The sequence below is a fragment of the Mesoplodon bidens genome, assembly GCF_964165515.1.
Source record: "Mesoplodon bidens genome assembly, chromosome: Y".
NCBI lineage: Eukaryota > Metazoa > Chordata > Mammalia > Artiodactyla > Ziphiidae > Mesoplodon > Mesoplodon bidens.
Window position 1 is genome coordinate 16,631,408 of NC_138180.1, and position 19,376 is coordinate 16,650,783.

The window sequence follows — 19,376 nt, forward strand, 5'->3', positions numbered from 1 at the left end:
TAAGAGGGGAAAAGAAAAGACTAAAAACAGTGACATGAGGGTGGGGATGAGGCTTCCCAATAAAATGCCAAATGGTCAACAAGCCTATCCCTTTCACTCAGAGCTTCTAATCGGTTTTAAAATCTTACATGTAACAAAATATAGATTATAACTATACCTAAGCATGTAATCTTAATATAAAGAATGAAACTAATTTGGATTTCACCATGTGATGGTGTCCTTCAGATCACATTTGACTTCCACAGTGCAAATAATAAAGGACCATTTTAGTAAAAGTATCTCTTTTCCTAAGCATCTCTTTTGACCTGTCATTATTTAAATGCATCCTCTTTTCTTATAGCATTAAAAAGTTGAGATATAGTTCACAATATAAAATTCACCACTTTAAAGTGTGGACACTACAGTGTGTTTTTAGTACATTCACTATTTTGTGTAACCATCACCATTATCTAATTCCAGAACATTCCCACCATCCCCAAACAAGCCTTATACCTATTAGCAGTCAGTCCTAATTCCCACACCCCTCCCTCACCCATCCCCTGGCGACTACTAATCCACTTTCTGTCTCTACGGATGTGCCTATTCTGGAAAATTCATATAAATGGAATTACACAATGTGTGGCCTTCTGTACCTGGCTTCTTTCACTTAGCATAATATTTTCCAGGCTCATCAAAGAACAGGTAAAAGTACATAGAACGGGTCATTCCTTTTAATAGTAGACTAATATTCCATTGTAGGCATATACCATGTTTTGTTTACCCATTCATCTCCTGATGGACATCTCGGCTGTTTACAACTTTTGGCTATTATGAACAATGCTCCCATCTGCTTGTTAGTATCCTGTTCTTAAATGTGAGTAAACCAACAAAAATCATTAGACATGTGAAGAAAGGAGTTAACATGAAAGGTCTGTAGACACTAAAATGAATAGGAAAAAAGCAACTGGGAAAACAGGGACAATGAAAAGAGAAGAAAACTTTCAACTAACTTTAAACTTATCATTAATTAACTTCAGGTAGTAAAAAATACTGTGCACATGAAGAAAGCACACAATCCTATAAAAAGGAATAATGAGAGGACAAGAGTACTGTGAAACTAAAAATATGCTCAAAATTTTTTTCAATAGACTTGGACGCTGAGAAAGTCTCCAAGGAAGGAGAATGACGATGACAACAACAAAGACAGAGATGGCAAAATAGAAACAAATTTTAAGACATGCAAAGTTTCAAAATTTATCTCCTACACATTCTTTTCTCAGGAAGCTTGAAGGATGTGCCTTACTAAAATGAGAGGGTGACAAAAACAGACAACCCTGGGTACAGGAGACAAAGATCCAACACAGGAAAGAAGGAAATGCAAGCCCTAGGATGAGGATGGTGAGCATTTCAGGTTAACCAGCCTAAACCAAGAAGATGAAATTTATCAACTATCTGATGTGCCTGATCATACTGAGAGACCTAAACATCCAAGAGACAGCCTGAAGCTAAATTAGTAATAAGTACATAGAAAATTAAGTAAACAATAAATCCAGAGAAAGCAAAGAGTCGGAAACGAAAAGTAGTTACAACTACCACATGACTTAGTCGCGGACACTTTTGTTTTTAATTCAAAGACCTTATTCTCTTTTGTTTAAATTAATTTATTTTTGCTGTGTTGGGTCTTCGTTTCTGTGCGAGGGCTTTCTCTAGTTGCGGCAAGCGGGGGCTACTCTTCATCGCAGTGCGTGGGCCTCTCACTATCGCAGCCTCTCTAGTTGGGGAGCACAGGCTCCAGACACGCAGGCTCAGTACTTGTGGCTCACGGGCATAGCTGCTCCACGGCACATGGGATCCTCCCAGACCAGGGCTCGAACCTGTGACCCCTGCATTAGCAGGCAGATTCTCAACCACTGCGCCACCAGGGAAGCCCAGTGGACACCTTTTATATCGTCAAAATAATAACAAATACTGACCTAAAAATTACAAGACTACTCCATAGTGAGGATGGGAAAACAGGAGAGGTGTGTGTGAACACAGGGCTGGGAAGAGAGGGTACTTCCTGTAGTGGGTAATTACAGAAAATGTCTAGTACTGAAAAATTAACAAGTCAAAATAGTGGCATGTTATTTAGAAATATGGAAGTAAATAACAAAAGGATCCCTCAAGGATCAAAAATAATTACTTGGGGAGGTGAGAGTGGCTGATTTTTTTTTTTTTTAATAATGGGCCTTCCACAAGTATTTGACTATCTTAAACTTTGTGTATATACAAACGGAACTTGTGCTCATTCTGTTTTGAAAAGGTTCTGGCTACAGAAATGTCCTGAAGGAAGAAATCTTAAAGATAAACATATAAATACTTCTGAACTAAGGGAAAAATAAAATCACAAATGTGTCCTAAATTTAAGGGCTATGAATGGCCTCTAAGCAATTTAGTGTTTTCTGGAAAGGATAAACGTTCAAGAAAAAAATAAGCTCCAAGATGAAGAAAATCTCTGTATATTCCCCAGCTTATTTAACTGTATACACTGTTCACTGAACTAACGATTTTGTAAGGTAAGAAAATCATTCTTGTAATACTATTTCACATTGTTCTTAAGGAGAGAGACTGAAGAGCCTTTATCAGTTAGTTGTTTCTAATGGTTCTGAAACACTAGTAAAATAATTCTTACGACAATGGCTGAAATTTAGGGCATAAATTGACACCAACTTGCCTCTTTGTGCAGTACATCTCCTTTGCCTTTAACAATTCTAAGCTGGATCTTTGCAGTCTCTCTGCCTGCGATATACTTCCTATGGCCAACTCCTTCTGCTCACTCTGGTCTCGGTGTGAATACCATCGCTCACAGAGGCCGTCTCACCTTTCAGTCTCAAGTGCCTGCTCCCTTTTGTTCTAGATCATTCTAGAGCACTCTAGAGCCTTTTGTCCCGATCTGAAATGATCATTCCCAGAAGGCAGAGGCCTTGTCTGTCGTGTTCACCACTTTACCCCCGCCAGGTCTGTGATAATACTGGGCAAGTATCAGGCACCCGAGGATCTGCTGACTGAATACGTGGGTATTTACCTCAGTGCTCTTGGTTTTGAAGAGTCTTGTTGCACACTCACCTTTTGGGTTTTTGTTTTTTAACCAATTTGAAAAAAAGGAAAAATCGACCTGCTGTGAGAACACCAAAAACATCCTTCAAAGTGCAGGTGGATGTTTACACTAAAGAATTACTGTTTTTCTGAGGTTCAAATTTAACTGGGAATCCTATATTTTTCTTGGCAATCCCAGTCAGGCAGTAAGAAAGAGAGAAGAACCAGAATGGGATGTGTTGGGGTAGGGGGGCAGCTAAAGGCTGCTATGAGGCCTAAGAAGTTGGGAAGACAGATGAGAAATTTGGGATTTACTGCTTTGTGCTGACCAGTGTAACTTGCCCTTTGCTACCTCCTCAAGAAAACTTCAGTAAAGGTTTACACTACTTTTCAAAAAAATAAACGCAGATGAGAGACTATGTCCTCTGAGCAGTCTTCCCTTATTTTACACCGAAAAACGTTTCCTCCTCCTGTGCCACCTCTGGACTTGGTAAACTAGCACTCTGAATTGTGTCTGTAAGCTCCAGAAGGGCAGAGTTTAAGGGTTTCCTCTGTATCACCGGCATCTAGAACAGTGTGGGGCACAATGTCTGTTCAACATGAAATCTACAAGCTACATCTAAATCAAAATGCGATCAGTTATTTTAGCCGTACTCAGCATGGTAAAGAAACGTAATTTCAAAGTCTGAAGGTATACGATTAGAACATATACTTACAGTTTCAAAAGTATTCAGGATCATCAAAGGGAAAAACACATTAAAATAATCTCTACCATCTTGAAATCTCACAGGCACAGGTCTTGTGATGGACTGACAAAGAGTTGAAGGGGGTCCGCACTGATCAAAGTCCACAAACATTGCGTATTTCCATTTTAAGACCTCTTTAACGAAGGTGTCAGAGATGGACTGTGCTGACAAGAAAACGTTTACTGGAGAGGAAGGTGAAAAAGATCTGTTTTCACAAAATGGAACTTTGTAGCCTTGCCTGTTGGAATTATTTGGAGTATGAGACTGGAGAACGTTGCACAAACCCTTCATTTCAGCCACTGGCTTCTGAGACACCACAGAGACTGGCTGTGGTACTTTCAAAGCAGATTGTACCCCACTTGACTTATTTTGCAGAGTTGGTAAGAGCGCTGACGTATTTACCAAAGACTTGTAAAGACCAGCAATTCGTGAAGTACTACTGGAGGTAAATATCTTAGCAGTGGGAGGTCTCGAAGGTTTAGATGAAGAGAGAGGCAAGCCAGGTCTACGAAATGTATCTTCATCTGCTGCTTTAGCTTCAGAGTGTTTGGAACAGTATTCACCCTGGTTTTCCAGTGTTTCCACACAATCTTTGTATTTACATTTTGTGCTACTCCAAGATTCCAACTGAGGCCGACTCACAGAATCTTCTTCTACCTGGACTGTATCTTTTCCATGAACTACTTCAATGAGTTCATCATTCTCTTTCTCCATTTGTGAACATAAATCCATATCTTCTGGATCACATTGTGTTAAAAATATATTATCCTCCTCTATGTCACTGTTGGATTCAGGTTCTCCCTCCTTCAAAGCTGCCTCTGCTGCTTTTTTAATGACCTCTTCAGGTACATAAGCTGGACCATAACCCCAATCATCTGTGATATCCTCTACATGAGTCAAGCACGAATTCTCTTCATTCTCTTGAACTGAATTCTTGTTGTCTGGTCTCTGATCTTGCCGAACTGAAAACACTTCACATGGACTTTCAAACTCAAAAAAATGAGAATCCGATTCCTCAAACCGCAAAAGGGACCTTGTATTTTCTTCCTTTATTACATTCTGTTCCACATTTGTGTTAGCTATTGAAGTATGATGCTCTGGACATCCTTTCTCAATGCATGTCTTACCCTGTTTAATGTGTTTCTTAAAACCCACAATTCTTTCATCATCATCATCATCTTCATCAGATTCTGAAATAATAATGACGTGTCCAGAGCAGGTTTCCCTGACACTATTTTGGTTGGCTGTCAAACATCTTCTATCATCTTTAACTTTTCTTTGTAGCTGGGATAAACTTCTTTGGGTTGAACCTGATGGGAACTTAGTAACACTGGCTTGAGCTATTAAAGATAGTATGTGGAGGTCGCTGTCTATCTGAGAATCTGTTAAAGGGTCAGACTTAGGACTGATGCTAAGGACCTGTTCTCTTAAATCAGAAGAAAACTCAACAGTACTCTTGCTAATTCCCATATCTCTTGATTCAAGTCCAGTCACAGGATCTTTAAAGGGAGGTGTTTTCTCCACAAAAATATTGGTCATTTCTGTGAATGAGACCAAATCTTTATTACCAACATGACATTCTAGTATTTGACAACTGATATCAGGGGTGGAGAAAATGCCCAACTCTTCTTCCTGTACTTGTTTCTTTTTCAGCAGTAAACTGTTTTCAGGTTTTTGTTGTCCATTTTTATCATCCAGAACACCATTAGGGCCTAAAGAGAGATTGTGTATGAAGCCATCTCCTTTCTGAGCTCCTGTATCTTTCTTTGAACAGAAACTTTCAATGCTAGATACAGTCAGGTTTTCCTCTAAAGTGGTACTTTTCCTGTCTTGCTTTTTCATTACATGCAATAACTTAGCACAGATTTCATCTTTATGTGCCTTAGTTTTTGCTTTTGAGGTTTTGCCAAGAGCATCATCCTTTAAAGATAAATCCTCATCTGATGTGGACACTTTTTCCAGAGAGTCATTGCTAGAATCAGTCAACAAACCTGTTGATGTGATTATTCCTCTGTCAAATACCTTTTCTGGACCATTTCTTGAAGTACAATTCTGTGGGGTATATGAGGAATTCTCTTTTACAGACATATGCTTCCCTGTACTTATTTTAACTTGGCCTCGAGCTCTTTCATTCACAAGCCTTTTACTACTCGGCTTCAAGCACAACTCAGCTGAGAGATGGTCTTTGAGTTTCAAATCTTTTAGATAAGTTTGCTCATTATCCTCTTCTATGGCATTATGTGCCTTGCTGAAAATACTCTCTTTCACTTCACATGCATCAGCTTTCATCGGTTCTTTAGAGAATGTTGGGCTGGAGTTTTCCAGACAGTGCCTTTGTTTTTTAGACTTCTTCCCTGTTTGTTCACTTTCTTCTTTATTGTAAGATGCAGGAGGTGTTTTACATGGAGGAGTCAGATCCACAGAAGTGCTACACTGAGGCACTTTGAATTTTATGTTTCTAATAATTTGCTTTAAACAAGTTTGTAACTCATGGGTTTCCTGACTAGTCAACTGCCAACCTAAAGATATATTTCCTCGTAGGTATAAGTTGAGCTTATCCCAGAATCGCTTACAAAGAGTCTGCTGCCCAAGCTGATAGCCTTCTTTAAGGAGACTTCTGATCAGCTGCACACAAGCAAGTTGTACAGAGTTAGATGGCACTGAATGCAGTGACAGAGATATCATTGTTGTGCCTTTGGAGCAGTTTCCAGATGACTTCTCAGAACTCCGAGCAAACGCGGTGGTGGGAAGCTTGGCACATTTTACGATGGCTTCCACCCACTGCTGGGAACTAACCCACAGCAAATGCAAACACTTTTTATTTCTATGCAGTTCAATCACTGACACCAAAATCAGAAGGAAAAACTCAGTGACTGTGTCACACACGGCGTCCGTCTGGTTGAGGACGTCTTTGACTTCAGAATGCAGATGATGAATAACCTCCACTATATAAGCCACACCCAGATCCTTAAGATCCATGAGGGACTGCACAAAGGGGATGAACCACAGAAACGTGCTGTTATGAACACGCATGTCTTGACCGATATCTGACTGAAGCACATTAGCTAATGTTTCCATTTCTTCATACATGTTAGGACAATAATCTGGGCAAATGGCTGATCTCCACCCTGAATCCTAAAATGAAAGAGATACTGACATTCAGATAAACAAGCACCATTCATGACAGGTTTAACACAAAAGTTGCCAACAAGAAAATACACTGCTCAACTTTCCTGTGTTGATGTACATATATGGACCCCCAAGAAATTGAAAACAGTCCAATTTTGAGGTGAAGCTTTCATGAAAAGGTTAAATTTACAAAACCTCCATGTACTCTGGACCTCTTTCCTTCAGTTGGTTTCGATTTCTAGTCACGTGATTTATCTCCCTCATGCCATAAATGTTCTACCCTTCCAAAATGTACTTAAAAATTAATCTCTCAAACTGTGCATGCTCTCATTACAGACCATTTTTCCTCATGAGCTACTGTTCAATCAGAAACTGTTTTATGCAACAGTTGATTCAGAATAGCTACATATCATAAAATCAGCAATGCAACTAACCACGTAAAACACTGACTATACAATATAAAGGCAATACAATATCATCTGAATTCTCAAAATGTTTTATACCTTTTTGGTCTTTTCAGGGTTATAATTGTATACCATCTGGCTGCAAGTCACCATATCATCTAAATATGACTCCGGTTCTGACTTGGTCCTTAAATATTAAGAACAAATAGAAATTACTGAAATGAAGGGTAAAAAGAAGAGAAAAATCCTACTGTTAAAGTCAATTATAGTAGACTTCCTCATACAGATTGTTGGAAATCCTGACACAGGAACTGAACGAACCTCACAGAGCTGTTCCGTATGTTCTGGATCTCTTTCCTGTAGCTCACATTGTTGATAATGGTTTGAAATGCCTCAATAGGATCAATCAGTTGACCCCAGACCTTAGATCCAAGACGATCCAGAATCACCATGAAACAGTGTAACGCTGGCCAGAAAGGATCCACACTATCATCTGAAACACAATGGAGTAATTTGCCAAATTACAACACAATTAGAGAAAGGGACTAAAATATATTGAGAATTAAGCATTCTTTACCTGGGTAGCAACAAAACTGAAAGCAAAGCAGGAAGTAATTTAAAGTAAAGTCTTGTCAACTACAGGTTTTAGAAACCTGGCAAACTTTTAAATAATGTCTGCATTTTTTTTTTAAAGCAATACACCTCTGTTAAGAAATCTTGTTGTGTGGAACAAACTGAGATAGTCCAGATAAACTCAACTTTCTCACCCTATTTGCCAACCTGAAAGAATCGTTCCTCCTCTGCTTCTTCCAGACCTTTATACTCCCATCCTTCAATAAATAACAGAGGTAAAGTAGAAAAAAAAAAGGGAGAGAAAGAAAAACTTGGTATTTTCAGATCTAAACAAAGTCCATGATATGAGAAATCCTGAATTGTGTGTGTCATTCAGTTGGAATAAAGGACTGAACCCCTCATCCACTGGATAAGCAGAGATACATACTCTTTATCCATCCATTCTCAACAAGGCTTTGTTGTTATCTCCATTCCATCCAACTGGCAGGAATTCCCATTACTCACACACTCTTATGCCCGGTCCTTCCCCTCTTCTCTACATGCAGGGGCAAAACACTGCCCTGCTCAAAGACCTTCACTTGCTCCTTAATGTCTTCTAAGGAAATTAGAAGCCCTCAGTCAAGCATCTGTAAGATCTTACTCTATTCTTTCTTTCCAGATTTATTTTTGACACTCACATAAAGATACACCACCTACAGAAAAAAACAGATAGCTGGCTTTTTCCAAGTGAGAACCAGAATGGCTTCACTGTTAGCACCACCTGTCATCTTCCGCAGTATTCTTAGGAGGCAAGTGCTCTAACTCACCCAATTACTGTCAACCTTAGAACTTTCTGCTTTATTTCCCTCAGGGCTCTTAGAGTCTACTTTTTTTTTTTTATCATAGTCGTTCGTGTAGAACTGCTCATATACTTTTTTATCCTCTACTGAAGCTGTCTTATGTCTAGGAAGCTCTCAAATAAGGAAGAAAGTCATTAGTTAGGTGAAGACAATTATGGAATGTTTCTTAAAGAGGGGACTTCCCTGGTGGTGAAGTGGTAAAGAATCCGCCTGCCACAACATAGGCAGAACACTCTATGACATAAAAGACCCTTTTTGACCCACCGCCTAGAGACATGGAAATAAAAACAAACAAATGAGACCTAATGAAACTTCAAAGCTTTTGCACAGCAATGGAAAATATAAACAAGATGAAAAGACAACCCTCAGAATGGGAGAAAATATTTGCAAATGAAGCAACAGACAAATGATTAATCTCCAAAATTTACAAGCAGCTCATGCACCTCAATATCAAAAAAATAAACAACCCCATCCAAAAATGGGCAGAAGCCCTAAACAGACATTTCTCCAAAGAAGATATACAGTTTGCCAACAAACACATGAAAGGATGCTCAACACCACTAATCATTAGAGCAGTGCAAATCAAAACTACAATGAGGTGTCACCTCACACCAGTCAGAATGGCCATCACCAAAAAATCTACAAACAACAAATGCTGGCGATGGTGTGGAGAAAAGGGAGCCCTCTTGCACTATTGGTAGGAATGTAAATTGATACAGCCACTATGGAGAGCAGTATGGAGGTTCCTTAAGAAACGAAAAATAGAACTACCATACGACCCAGAAATTCCACTCCTGGGCATATACCCTGAGAAAACCATAATCCAAAAACAGTCATGTACCACAATGTTCACTGCAGCTTTATTTACAAGAGCCAGGACATGGAAGCAACCCAAGTGTCCATCGACAGATGAATAGATAAAGATGTGGCTATACATACAATGGAATATTACTCAGCCATAAAAAAGAAACGAAATCGAGTTATTTGTAGTGAGGTAGGTGGACCTAGAGTCTGTGGTACAGAGTGAAGTAAGTCAGAAAGAGAAAAACAAATACTGTACGCTAACACTTACATATGGAATTTAAAAAAAAAGTTCTGAAGAACCCAGGGGTAGGACAGGAATAAAGATGCAGACATAGAGAATGGACGTGAGGACACGGGGAGAGGGAAGGGTAAGCTGGGACGAAGTGAGAGAGTGGCATGGACTACCACATGTAAAATAGCTAGTGGGAAGAAGCCACAGAGCACAGGGAGATCCGCTTGGTGCTCTGTGACCACCTAGATGGGTGGGATGGGGGTGTGGAAGGGAGACGCAAGAGGGAGGGGACATGGGGATATATGTATATGTGTAGCTGATTCACTTTGTTATACAGCAGAAACTAGCAAACCATTGTAAAGAAATTATACTCCAATAAAGATGTTAAAGAAGGAATCTGTAGACTCCACTCGCTGCAACTAGAGAAAGCCCATGCACAGCAACAAAGACACAACACAGCCAAAAATTAATTAATTATTTTTTTCAAAAGTAAGTTAACTTCCTTGGGCTTCAGTTTCTTCTTTTATGAAAGTAACGTGCTGAGTTAAACTCTAAAGGTCCTTTCCAATTAAAAATTCTGACTCTGTGACCAAAACCATAAAACGGTCATTCTTTCTTTCCTCCACATCATACACCCAAGTTCTTACCGTGACACTAGTATTTTCAAAGTGCACCATCATCACAATAGTCAGCAAATAAAGTTTATTACCATCTGATTGCCTCTCCATGGCGTGAAGTATTGATTGCATAAAATCATTCTGTTTGTTTGAGCCCAACAACAGTGAATCCATGGTTTGCTCCTCAAGAATGGTCAGCAACATGCAGATACCTGTAAGATCACGTATAGTTTTCTTGAATTGATTAAATAAAACTGTTCTAATGTCTTCTCCAGTTTAGTTGGCAAAAAGAATAACAAGACAGTAAGATGAAACCAAACAGTATCCAGTGCCTCAGACATTGAAGTCTGAGATATTCATATACAACTCCTCCTCCTAAGAACAGAACTTTAGACTGAATAAAAAGGGAAAATGGCACGAACCTGGTTAGAAAACCATTTCCAAAATGACTACCACACAATTTGCATCTCATAATATCAAAGACCCCTTAAATTTTAAGATCACTATATTTCAAGTACCAGTCACTGCCAAATATACACATGACTGTAAGACTCTGAATCAATGAAGTAGGACAGAACTACTTTAAGTCAATATACAACTTGATGAAAACCAAAGTTAGTATCGCTTTCTCCCAGGAAATATTTTACAGATGGGAAAAGAGGTATTAAACCTCTGTTTCAAGAGATCAAAACCCTATTAAGTTCAGCTGCTGTGCTAATACGGTAACATCTAATACTGCCTTAAATAAAAGATCTATTTGCCATACTTGAAAATGTACCTCTTACACAGATGATTTCTAGGATAAGAAATGTTTAAAGACAAGATGTTGTAATAGTCAATTTAATGACAGAACAAGAATTGTGAACTATGAAATCCTTTATTTAGCAATTTTGATCAGATTACCAGAAGAGATCCCTTCCCTTGCAGGATAATCGTAAGAAATATTGGAAAATACTAATTATATGTGTGTAGGAACAATACTCACCTAACCAATAGTTTTTGTAGTTGGCAGTATCATACATGTGTGAAGGCAGAAGAATCAGTTTACCCTTCTCAAGGACAGAAGAAGTATCAATGTCTGGACTTTCGAAAAGCCCCAACTCAATAACTTTAAAAAGGCAAGTCAAAACCTCCTGTAAGTCATAATAATCATCTCTGTTCACTTTCCCCAAGTTTCTTGCTGTCAGGATAGCCCAACGTGAAACCTAAAAGTGTAACACATTCATTACTTCATTTAACACACAATTGTCTACAGAAAGAATACAGTTAAAATAAGATTCTCTACAGATTACAGAGGACACAAGATACATCAAATACTTTAAAAAAATCATTGCACCGTATATCTTAAACTTATACAGTGCTGTATGTCAATTATACCTCAATAAAACTGGAAGAAAAAAACTATCATATAGAATAAAGTACTTTAGGAAAAATACATGATTTTCAGACATTTAAAGGAAATAAACCAAAAGGTCCATGATGACAGAAAAAAAAAAAAAAAGACGGAAGATACTAATTACAATTGAACTTTGAACCACACACAAGGGTTAGGGGCACCTACCCTCTGCGTAGTTGAATACACTAATATAATTCGAATATAACATAGTTGGCAGCCCTCCATATCCTGGTTCTGCATCATGGATTCAACTAACCTCGAACTGTGTAGTACTATACTACATGCTATTAAAAAGAATCTGTGTATAAGAGGACCCATGCAGTTCAAACCCCTGTTGCTCAAGGGTCAACTGGAATGCGACATGTGAACCTTACTTGATCCTGATTTGATCTAACCCTGATAAAGCATTTTTGAGAGAGTAACTTCCACTCAAATACTGACTAGAAATATATTATTATTATTATTATAAGTGTGTCGATGTAATTGTTCTTTTTAAAGAGCACTTACCTTTTTGATACACGAACTAAAGTATTTTATGGATGAAATGCTCTGATGTCTAAGATTTGCGGTAACTAAACAGGAGTAGAATATTGACCACATATTGATAACAGATGAAGCACAGTGATGGATATATGGGGGTTCACTACACCAATCTATTTTTGTATGTTTGTAATGTTCCATAATAGAAAGTTAAAAAAGGAAAAATGAAAAGAGAAACCTCAGAAGAAATCAAAGGTCACCTCTACATGGCGATATAGCATAGGGAAGTGATTTTAAATTTATTCTGCACTACAAACTGAATTTAGTGATCACAACCAACCTTAAAAACTAAATAAATTTTTTTTAAAAAAATCAGTGGGCTTCCTTCATAGTAACAGTAAGTACTGTTTTGTGAAATGTTTAGGTCACGTATGTCTATATGTGTGTGAACTCGATGAAGAATATTTTTACTTAGGTTATGGGCAGAAAAGTTTGCAAAACATAGAACTAGTGGACAAAAGAATGGGCTCTATGCCAACATAATTAAGTAATGGATTTTAAGCTATCGAAAAAAAATACAAAGGAATCAATGAGTCTATAACTTATGATAAACAGATGAATAAATGAAGAGCAGGGAAAATGGCTCTTGATTATAGTATAATCAATGTCAAGTGCTGACTGGTAAAACGTGTAAAGTGCTGGGGTTGAAACTATTTTGCAATCTTAGAAAAACTGGCTCAGGGAAGAACCATCAGGTAATGCTAAATTTAGAAGAACATTTTGGTGAGGAGTAAGGTATTTATGTGATCTTAGAGTACTTAAGAAATAGACATTGTACAGTGAAGAAACTGGACAACACCTCAACTAGATGATCAAAATTAACATCACCATGAGAGGCCGGATGATATGGCATGCCGTATATCTGACAGCCTGAGAAGGACATAACATCCTTCACTTATGTAGTTTTCCAGTTGGAACGTATAACCGAAGCCTAACCATGCGCAAGCATCAGACAAACCCAAAATGAAAAGCATTCTATTTTTTGTAAATGGGAGGGAGGCAGAAATGACTATTCTTCAGAAATGTAATTGTCATAAAAGACAAAGATAGGCTGCGGAAATGTTACAGATTAAGGGAGACTAATGTAACACAACTACATGTAAATCCTGATCCTGGTCTGGATACTGGAGTACAGGGGGAAAATGCTACAAAGTACACTGGATCACACGACACAACTGGAAAACAGACCTTACTGTGTCAATGTTAAAGTCACTGAAGTTTATAATATTGTGAGAATATACTTATTCTTAGGAAATATACACTGAAGTATTTAGGGGCAAAAGGCTATGATACATGCAACCTACTCTCAAATGGTCAGAAAACAAACAGCTTTGTAGTTAACTGAAAGCAAATGATAGAACAAATGGAGTGAAACATTAGTAATTGGTGAATACAGCTAAAGAATATACAGGTGTTTTCTACTTTTTTTATTTTTGAGAATTTTCTGAAAATTTTAAAGTATTTTCAAATAAAAACTTTAAAAAAAGCATTAGGGCTCTGGATCAGGCTGCCTATATACAAATCCCAGTCACCATACTAGCCTGTGTAACTGTGGTTAAGTCTCCTGACTCAGTTTCCTCACCTACAAAAACACATATATAATGAAGAATACAGTCATTCCTGGCCCTGCAGACCCAGTCACCCAGTCTGCAAGTTCTTGGCCCAGGTCCTGGTTGCTCAGCTGGACCTGCTTCCTCTACTGCTTTGCAGCTTTAAGAAAGCCAGTCCCGGAGAGCAGCTGGCTGTACTTTCTGTCAGTCTTCTTTCACAGGCAGGAAAGCCCCACCCTTATTTTAAGCACAGGCCTCGACTCTGGTTCTACCCTTGCCTGGAGTAGACTTGTAATTCTTATTATCATGCACAAACTCAGTCCCCTGCTACCTACAGCCACCCAGGCCGACATACAGGTTTCCACCATGTATCACTTTGTATTTCTGTTCCATTACTGGTCCAAAGAAACATTTACCCTTTAAAAAGTGGGACTATACCTTTTAGAATTCCACTTTTTGAATTCTTTTCTATCATTGTTTGGGTTTGGCACAAAGGAGACAGAAATTCACCACCATTCTGACTGGAAACCCCATTACCGTGTTCTTTCTTCGCCACTTAAAAAAAAAGCCTCTTTACTATCCTTCTATTGGCAGAGCAACCCTTCGTGGCTATTGTCTTAACGTTGTAACTCAGTTCTAGAGGCCAATGTGCACAGGTCCTACTGCACACGCTGCCTCGCCACATGATGTTAAGTCCTCAAACTCGAGCAATCAGCTCAAAGTCAGGTTCCAAGCCTCTGGTGTTGCTCTCTGCTTCTGTCTACCTACTGTTCTGATTCTCATGTTCCTCTTCCTGTTTGGCACCTAAGAACTGAATCTCCTTGTTCTCCCCTCTACCCCATCACCTGTTAAAAATCTCATCTATTAGCAAAATAATTATTTCAAGTGTTTTAACTGGTATTTCCATGTGCTTGGAGCGGGGCAGGCAAGCAAGAAAAGCAAGAGAGAACTCTCCTTCTTCGTTAGTTCAGGTCAACACACTGAAAGTTCAGATTATTCCCTCATTTGTCTTTTAAACTGAAGCATCACCTGTCAGAACTGTTTCCCTACTCTTTTAACCCTCTTCTTTGAGCCCCCCAGCACCCCCTCCTGAACTACAGTAATGTTACAACAACAAGAGAATAACTTTGGCAAATATTTTAAACAAAGTACACATCAAAAACCTCTATTATAGTTATCTGTAATATAGGTGCAAAAATAAAATATCCCCTCTTCCACTGCCTAACACTCACACTCACCATTTCATTGGGATGGACCAAAAACAAATAGATCCCTGGATGTTTGTCAAAAACCTGAAAGGAGCAGTTAGCTTGTTCCATCCGGCAAAGTGCTTCAACGCATAATTCATCTAAATAGAAAAAATAAGGCAGTAAACATAAGACATAAATCTTATCAACGTATCAAGATTCCCTAAATTTGGCTCCTTCAGTTGCTCTGTAAGTAAATGAAAAGTTGCTCCTTTTTTTTTTAAACTGAGGCATAAAATTGCTGTAAATGTAGGAATGATATTTAGCTGCTGAAAGACCGGTAGGTTGATCATAGTGTGTGCCTATGAATTGCTCTGACTTTCCTAGTACAAACATCTTTTTTCACACTGGGCATAATTATCTCCAGAGAGCACCTTCTTAGAAGTATGGCTATAGGTCCAATTCCATTAGCATTTTACATTTTGATCCATGAGGACTTTATCTTGTACCCCAGGGATAAAATCAGCTTTGCCCCACAAATGGCTATTTTGTCCTACTCTCAGTTACTGAGTAATCCATTTTCTCCAGTGGTTTGAAATGCTATCATCAGCAAAGAGTAAATTCCCCAAATATATTCGGTTTACTTCTGGAGTCTCTACACTGCTCCATGAGTCTATCTGTACCAGCACTATCTTAATCCCTGTTGCTTCATGGAAATTTCTTCATCACTCTTTCAAAAGTATACTGAATAGACTCATACGTTTACCATATCAGATGAATCAACTTTATTTTGTCAAGCTTCAAAGAATATTGTAGTGACAGTGGTTAGCTTTGGGAAGGAGGGACAATGACTGGAAAAGTAAGAGGAGAGCTTCTGGTGTGTTGATGATGATTTGTTTCTGACCTGGGTGCCAGCTACACAAGTATGCTTAGTTTATGAAAAATCAAGCTTATATAGTTTTCTGGATATGGTACTCTTTAATAAATGTTTGAAAAATGACTTGTTCGAATTTAAAAATCTAGTTATTTTGAATTTATTTAGAAAGAACTGATTTATCTAATAAATCTTTAGATATACTTTTCAATTTACTGAAAATACAGAGGATAGAGAAACAAGTCAAATAACATGACAAGGAAGAAATCAGAAAAGTCCAGGAAGCACATTATTCTTTAGGGCAACCATCTGGTCTCAGCAAGTCAAAGTTATGACAAAAAAAAAATCTATCTATCTATCTATCCATCTATCTATTTATCTAACTATATCTATACCTGTGCACACATACGTAAAAGTAAACTATTCTGGATTAAAAGAGATGTAAGAAATATGGAACCAAATGGAACCAAATGCACAGTCCCTGATTGGACTCTAATTTAAATAAATCATCCAAAAAACACATTTTGCAACTACTGGGAAAATCTGAATGTGGACTAGATACAGTAGTGGGTGCCTTAAAGGTACTGTTATTTCGTTAGATTTGACAGATCAGGAAAATGTCTTCAAGAGATTCATATTAAGAAATGCAAATATAAATGGCCAAAATCTAGGCAGACATAATATGCTATGCCATTGTGATTACTGAAAACTACTACAGACCAGTGGTTCTCAACCTGGCGATTTTGTCCCCCACTGGCCCTGACCCCCAACTCCCAAGGGACGTTTGGCAATATCTGGAGACAATTTTGCTTGTCACAACTAGGGTAATGGGGAGAGCAAGTCACTACCAGCATCTAGTGGAGAGAGGGCAGGGATGCTGCTAAACATCCTACAATAAACAGCATGTCCCTCACACACCAAGATTTATCCAGTCCAAAATGTCAACAGTTCCAAGTATGAAAAACCCTGCTACAGACAAATTCCAAGAATGAAAATTAATTGAATGGATAGAAGAATAAATATGTGATGAAGCAAATACAGCAAGATATCAGCAGCTGTACAATCTATGTGGTGTGTATATGGTATTCACTGTGTAATTCACTTTTCTAGGTTTGGAAATGCTCAAAATAAAACATTTGGAAAAAAAAGTATCCTAAGTATATGTTTAAGAAACAGATTTTCAATATAGATAAACCCAAATTCTTACAATTCTTAAAATATAAAAATGATACAACTGTGAAACACCCAAGATACTCACTAACACGCTCATGTAAAAGCAAATAAGGATATTTCAGTATTTCAAGAAGAGCAACTCGAAGCTTATTTTTAAAGTCTTGGCCAGTAAGGTCAAACAGCTGTGCCTCTCCATTGTTGTCTACTATATATAACTCGTCATCGTCTCCAATTTCTCCCTTCATGGCCTTTTCAAAGTGATTTATGAGACGTGAGGTTTCTAATTCCCATAAAACCTACAGGAAAAGAAAAACGGGCAGTGTGCTTTATATCTTATTAGCAACAAAATATACTGGATGTGACGATCCTTCTAGAAAGCCTTTTCCTAAGCATAAAAATTCAGAAGTTTAAAGAAGTACCAGGGCTTCCCTGGTGGCACAGCGGTTGAGAGTCCGCTTGCCGATGCAGGGGACACGGGTTCGTGCCCCGGTCCGGGAAGATGCCACATGCCGCAAAGCTGCTGGGCCCGTGAGACGTGGCTGCTGAGCCTGCGCGTCCGGAGCCTGTGCTCAGCAACGGGAGAGGCCACAACAGTGAGAGGCCTGCGTACCAAAAAAAAAAAAAAAAAATTATATTAGATTTAAAGAAAACAGTCACTGAACATAAAAGTGGCTTTTATGATACATGAACATGAGTACATAGAGCATGAGATGTTTACAACATTGCTCTTGCAGAGTTTTGTTATCAACAGCACTGTCAACTATACTCTATTGAAAAGGAAATGAGAAGTTGGAGCTTCTTTACACAAGCTGGGCCTTCTCTGACTTCCCTCCTATGTTCCAGCCATAGGTAATTACCTTGAAACATCAGCTTTAGCATAAAGGCATTGGTTAGCTTCATCGCTAGGCAACTTTGTAAACGTAAAGTTTTCCTCAAAATGTTCATAACTTATCATCCCCTCCTCTCTTCTATATTATTATACGTAACTCTATGGTCTGTATTCCATTTCTCACCAGATAAATATAATAAACCAATATTCAAAGCCACATATTTAAAATTATATGTTTCACTTTGGTTCCTGTGAATGAAAAAAATGTTTGTCTTTATTGATTTATAGCACTTAACATTAAAAAATGAAGAGAGGGGAAAAAGAGAACTATTAGCCAATAAAAGAATAACCCAAGCCATTCAGATACCTGGTTGTTAAGAAAGTCAAACACAACGACATTAAAACATGAACCCAAAAATACCCCATACGTCACTTCATTTCATGAAACTGTTTCACATCAAAATGTCTAAAAGTGGAGGATTATAAAATTCTGCTTTAGATTTCAATTCAATTCCATCAATCAATAAGCATTTATTCAGCACCTACTATCTACCAGGCTATGAGTTACATACTACACGTATATTAGCATTCACAGTTTAAATCACGTTTTCAGTTCCCTGAATGCTTCCAACAGAGTTTAAATTTATTCTCTTCCTAGTTATCAAGCTCTGAAAAATACTGCCCAATTAATGTAAAGTACCTTATGTAAGAATGGCAATTCATCCCTTGCTTTGTGGTATTCCGCCACACATTCTAAGCAGTAGCAGAGGTCTTCATCAGCTGTTTGAAATTCACTGGAGTGGGTCTTGGATGCATAGCGTTGCAGGAAGTCAATGGTGGAAATACCACCTGGTGTACACCAACAACATGTGCTCATTCTGTACCTGTATCCAGAAAAGAAGACATGGAAAGACTAAAGAAAAAAAAAAAACAAAAAACACACAACACTTCAGGCCTATTCTGGTGGAGAATGGGTACATTTCCTACTAATGATCATGTCTTCAACTTACAATGTGCCTCGACCACATCCAGAACATTCTGCTGGCCAGCTTATCAATCACTGGCTAAACTCAATCTGGGCTTACTCGTAAAAACTTTACCTGTGACACATGAAAAATAATGAAATGAAAGCAGTTAGTAATAAACATCATAAGGCAACATACAGCTGTGTTATAAAGCCGGCTCAAAACTATACAGTACTGATGGGAAATTATGCACAGAGACATAGAATTATCAATGTTTTCAAAGTACAGATTTTGGAGTGTTCTAATCATGTACTGGAGTCAAGTGAAAAGCTCAGGAAACCTTTCACATTCCCTGAGGCCCTGCTCCCGAAATCCCTGGAAACCTTAGAAATCCCCAAATATTAGTCCATACCAATAACAAAAACTCATATAGAGAAGAATTTTCTCTTGGTTTGGAAGTATAT

General features: G+C 38.2%; 1 protein-coding gene across 1 annotated transcript in view; it reads right to left on the minus strand.

Moving 5' to 3' along the window:
- Positions 1–19,039, minus strand: part of LOC308609748 (putative helicase senataxin) — a 61,470-nt gene extending 42,431 nt beyond the window's left edge. Inside the window, exons 1-8 of the mRNA XM_081223459.1 lie at positions 18,648–19,039; positions 17,204–17,414; positions 15,123–15,232; positions 11,384–11,603; positions 10,491–10,610; positions 7,655–7,826; positions 7,433–7,520; positions 3,771–6,935 (exon numbers count right to left, since the gene is read on the minus strand). Coding sequence (XP_081079585.1) covers positions 3,771–6,935; positions 7,433–7,520; positions 7,655–7,826; positions 10,491–10,610; positions 11,384–11,603; positions 15,123–15,232; positions 17,204–17,414; positions 18,648–18,824 — 4,263 coding nt within the window. The 5' untranslated portion in view covers positions 18,825–19,039. The remainder of the gene's footprint in view (positions 1–3,770; positions 6,936–7,432; positions 7,521–7,654; positions 7,827–10,490; positions 10,611–11,383; positions 11,604–15,122; positions 15,233–17,203; positions 17,415–18,647) is intronic.
- Positions 19,040–19,376: the final 337 nt, after the last annotated feature.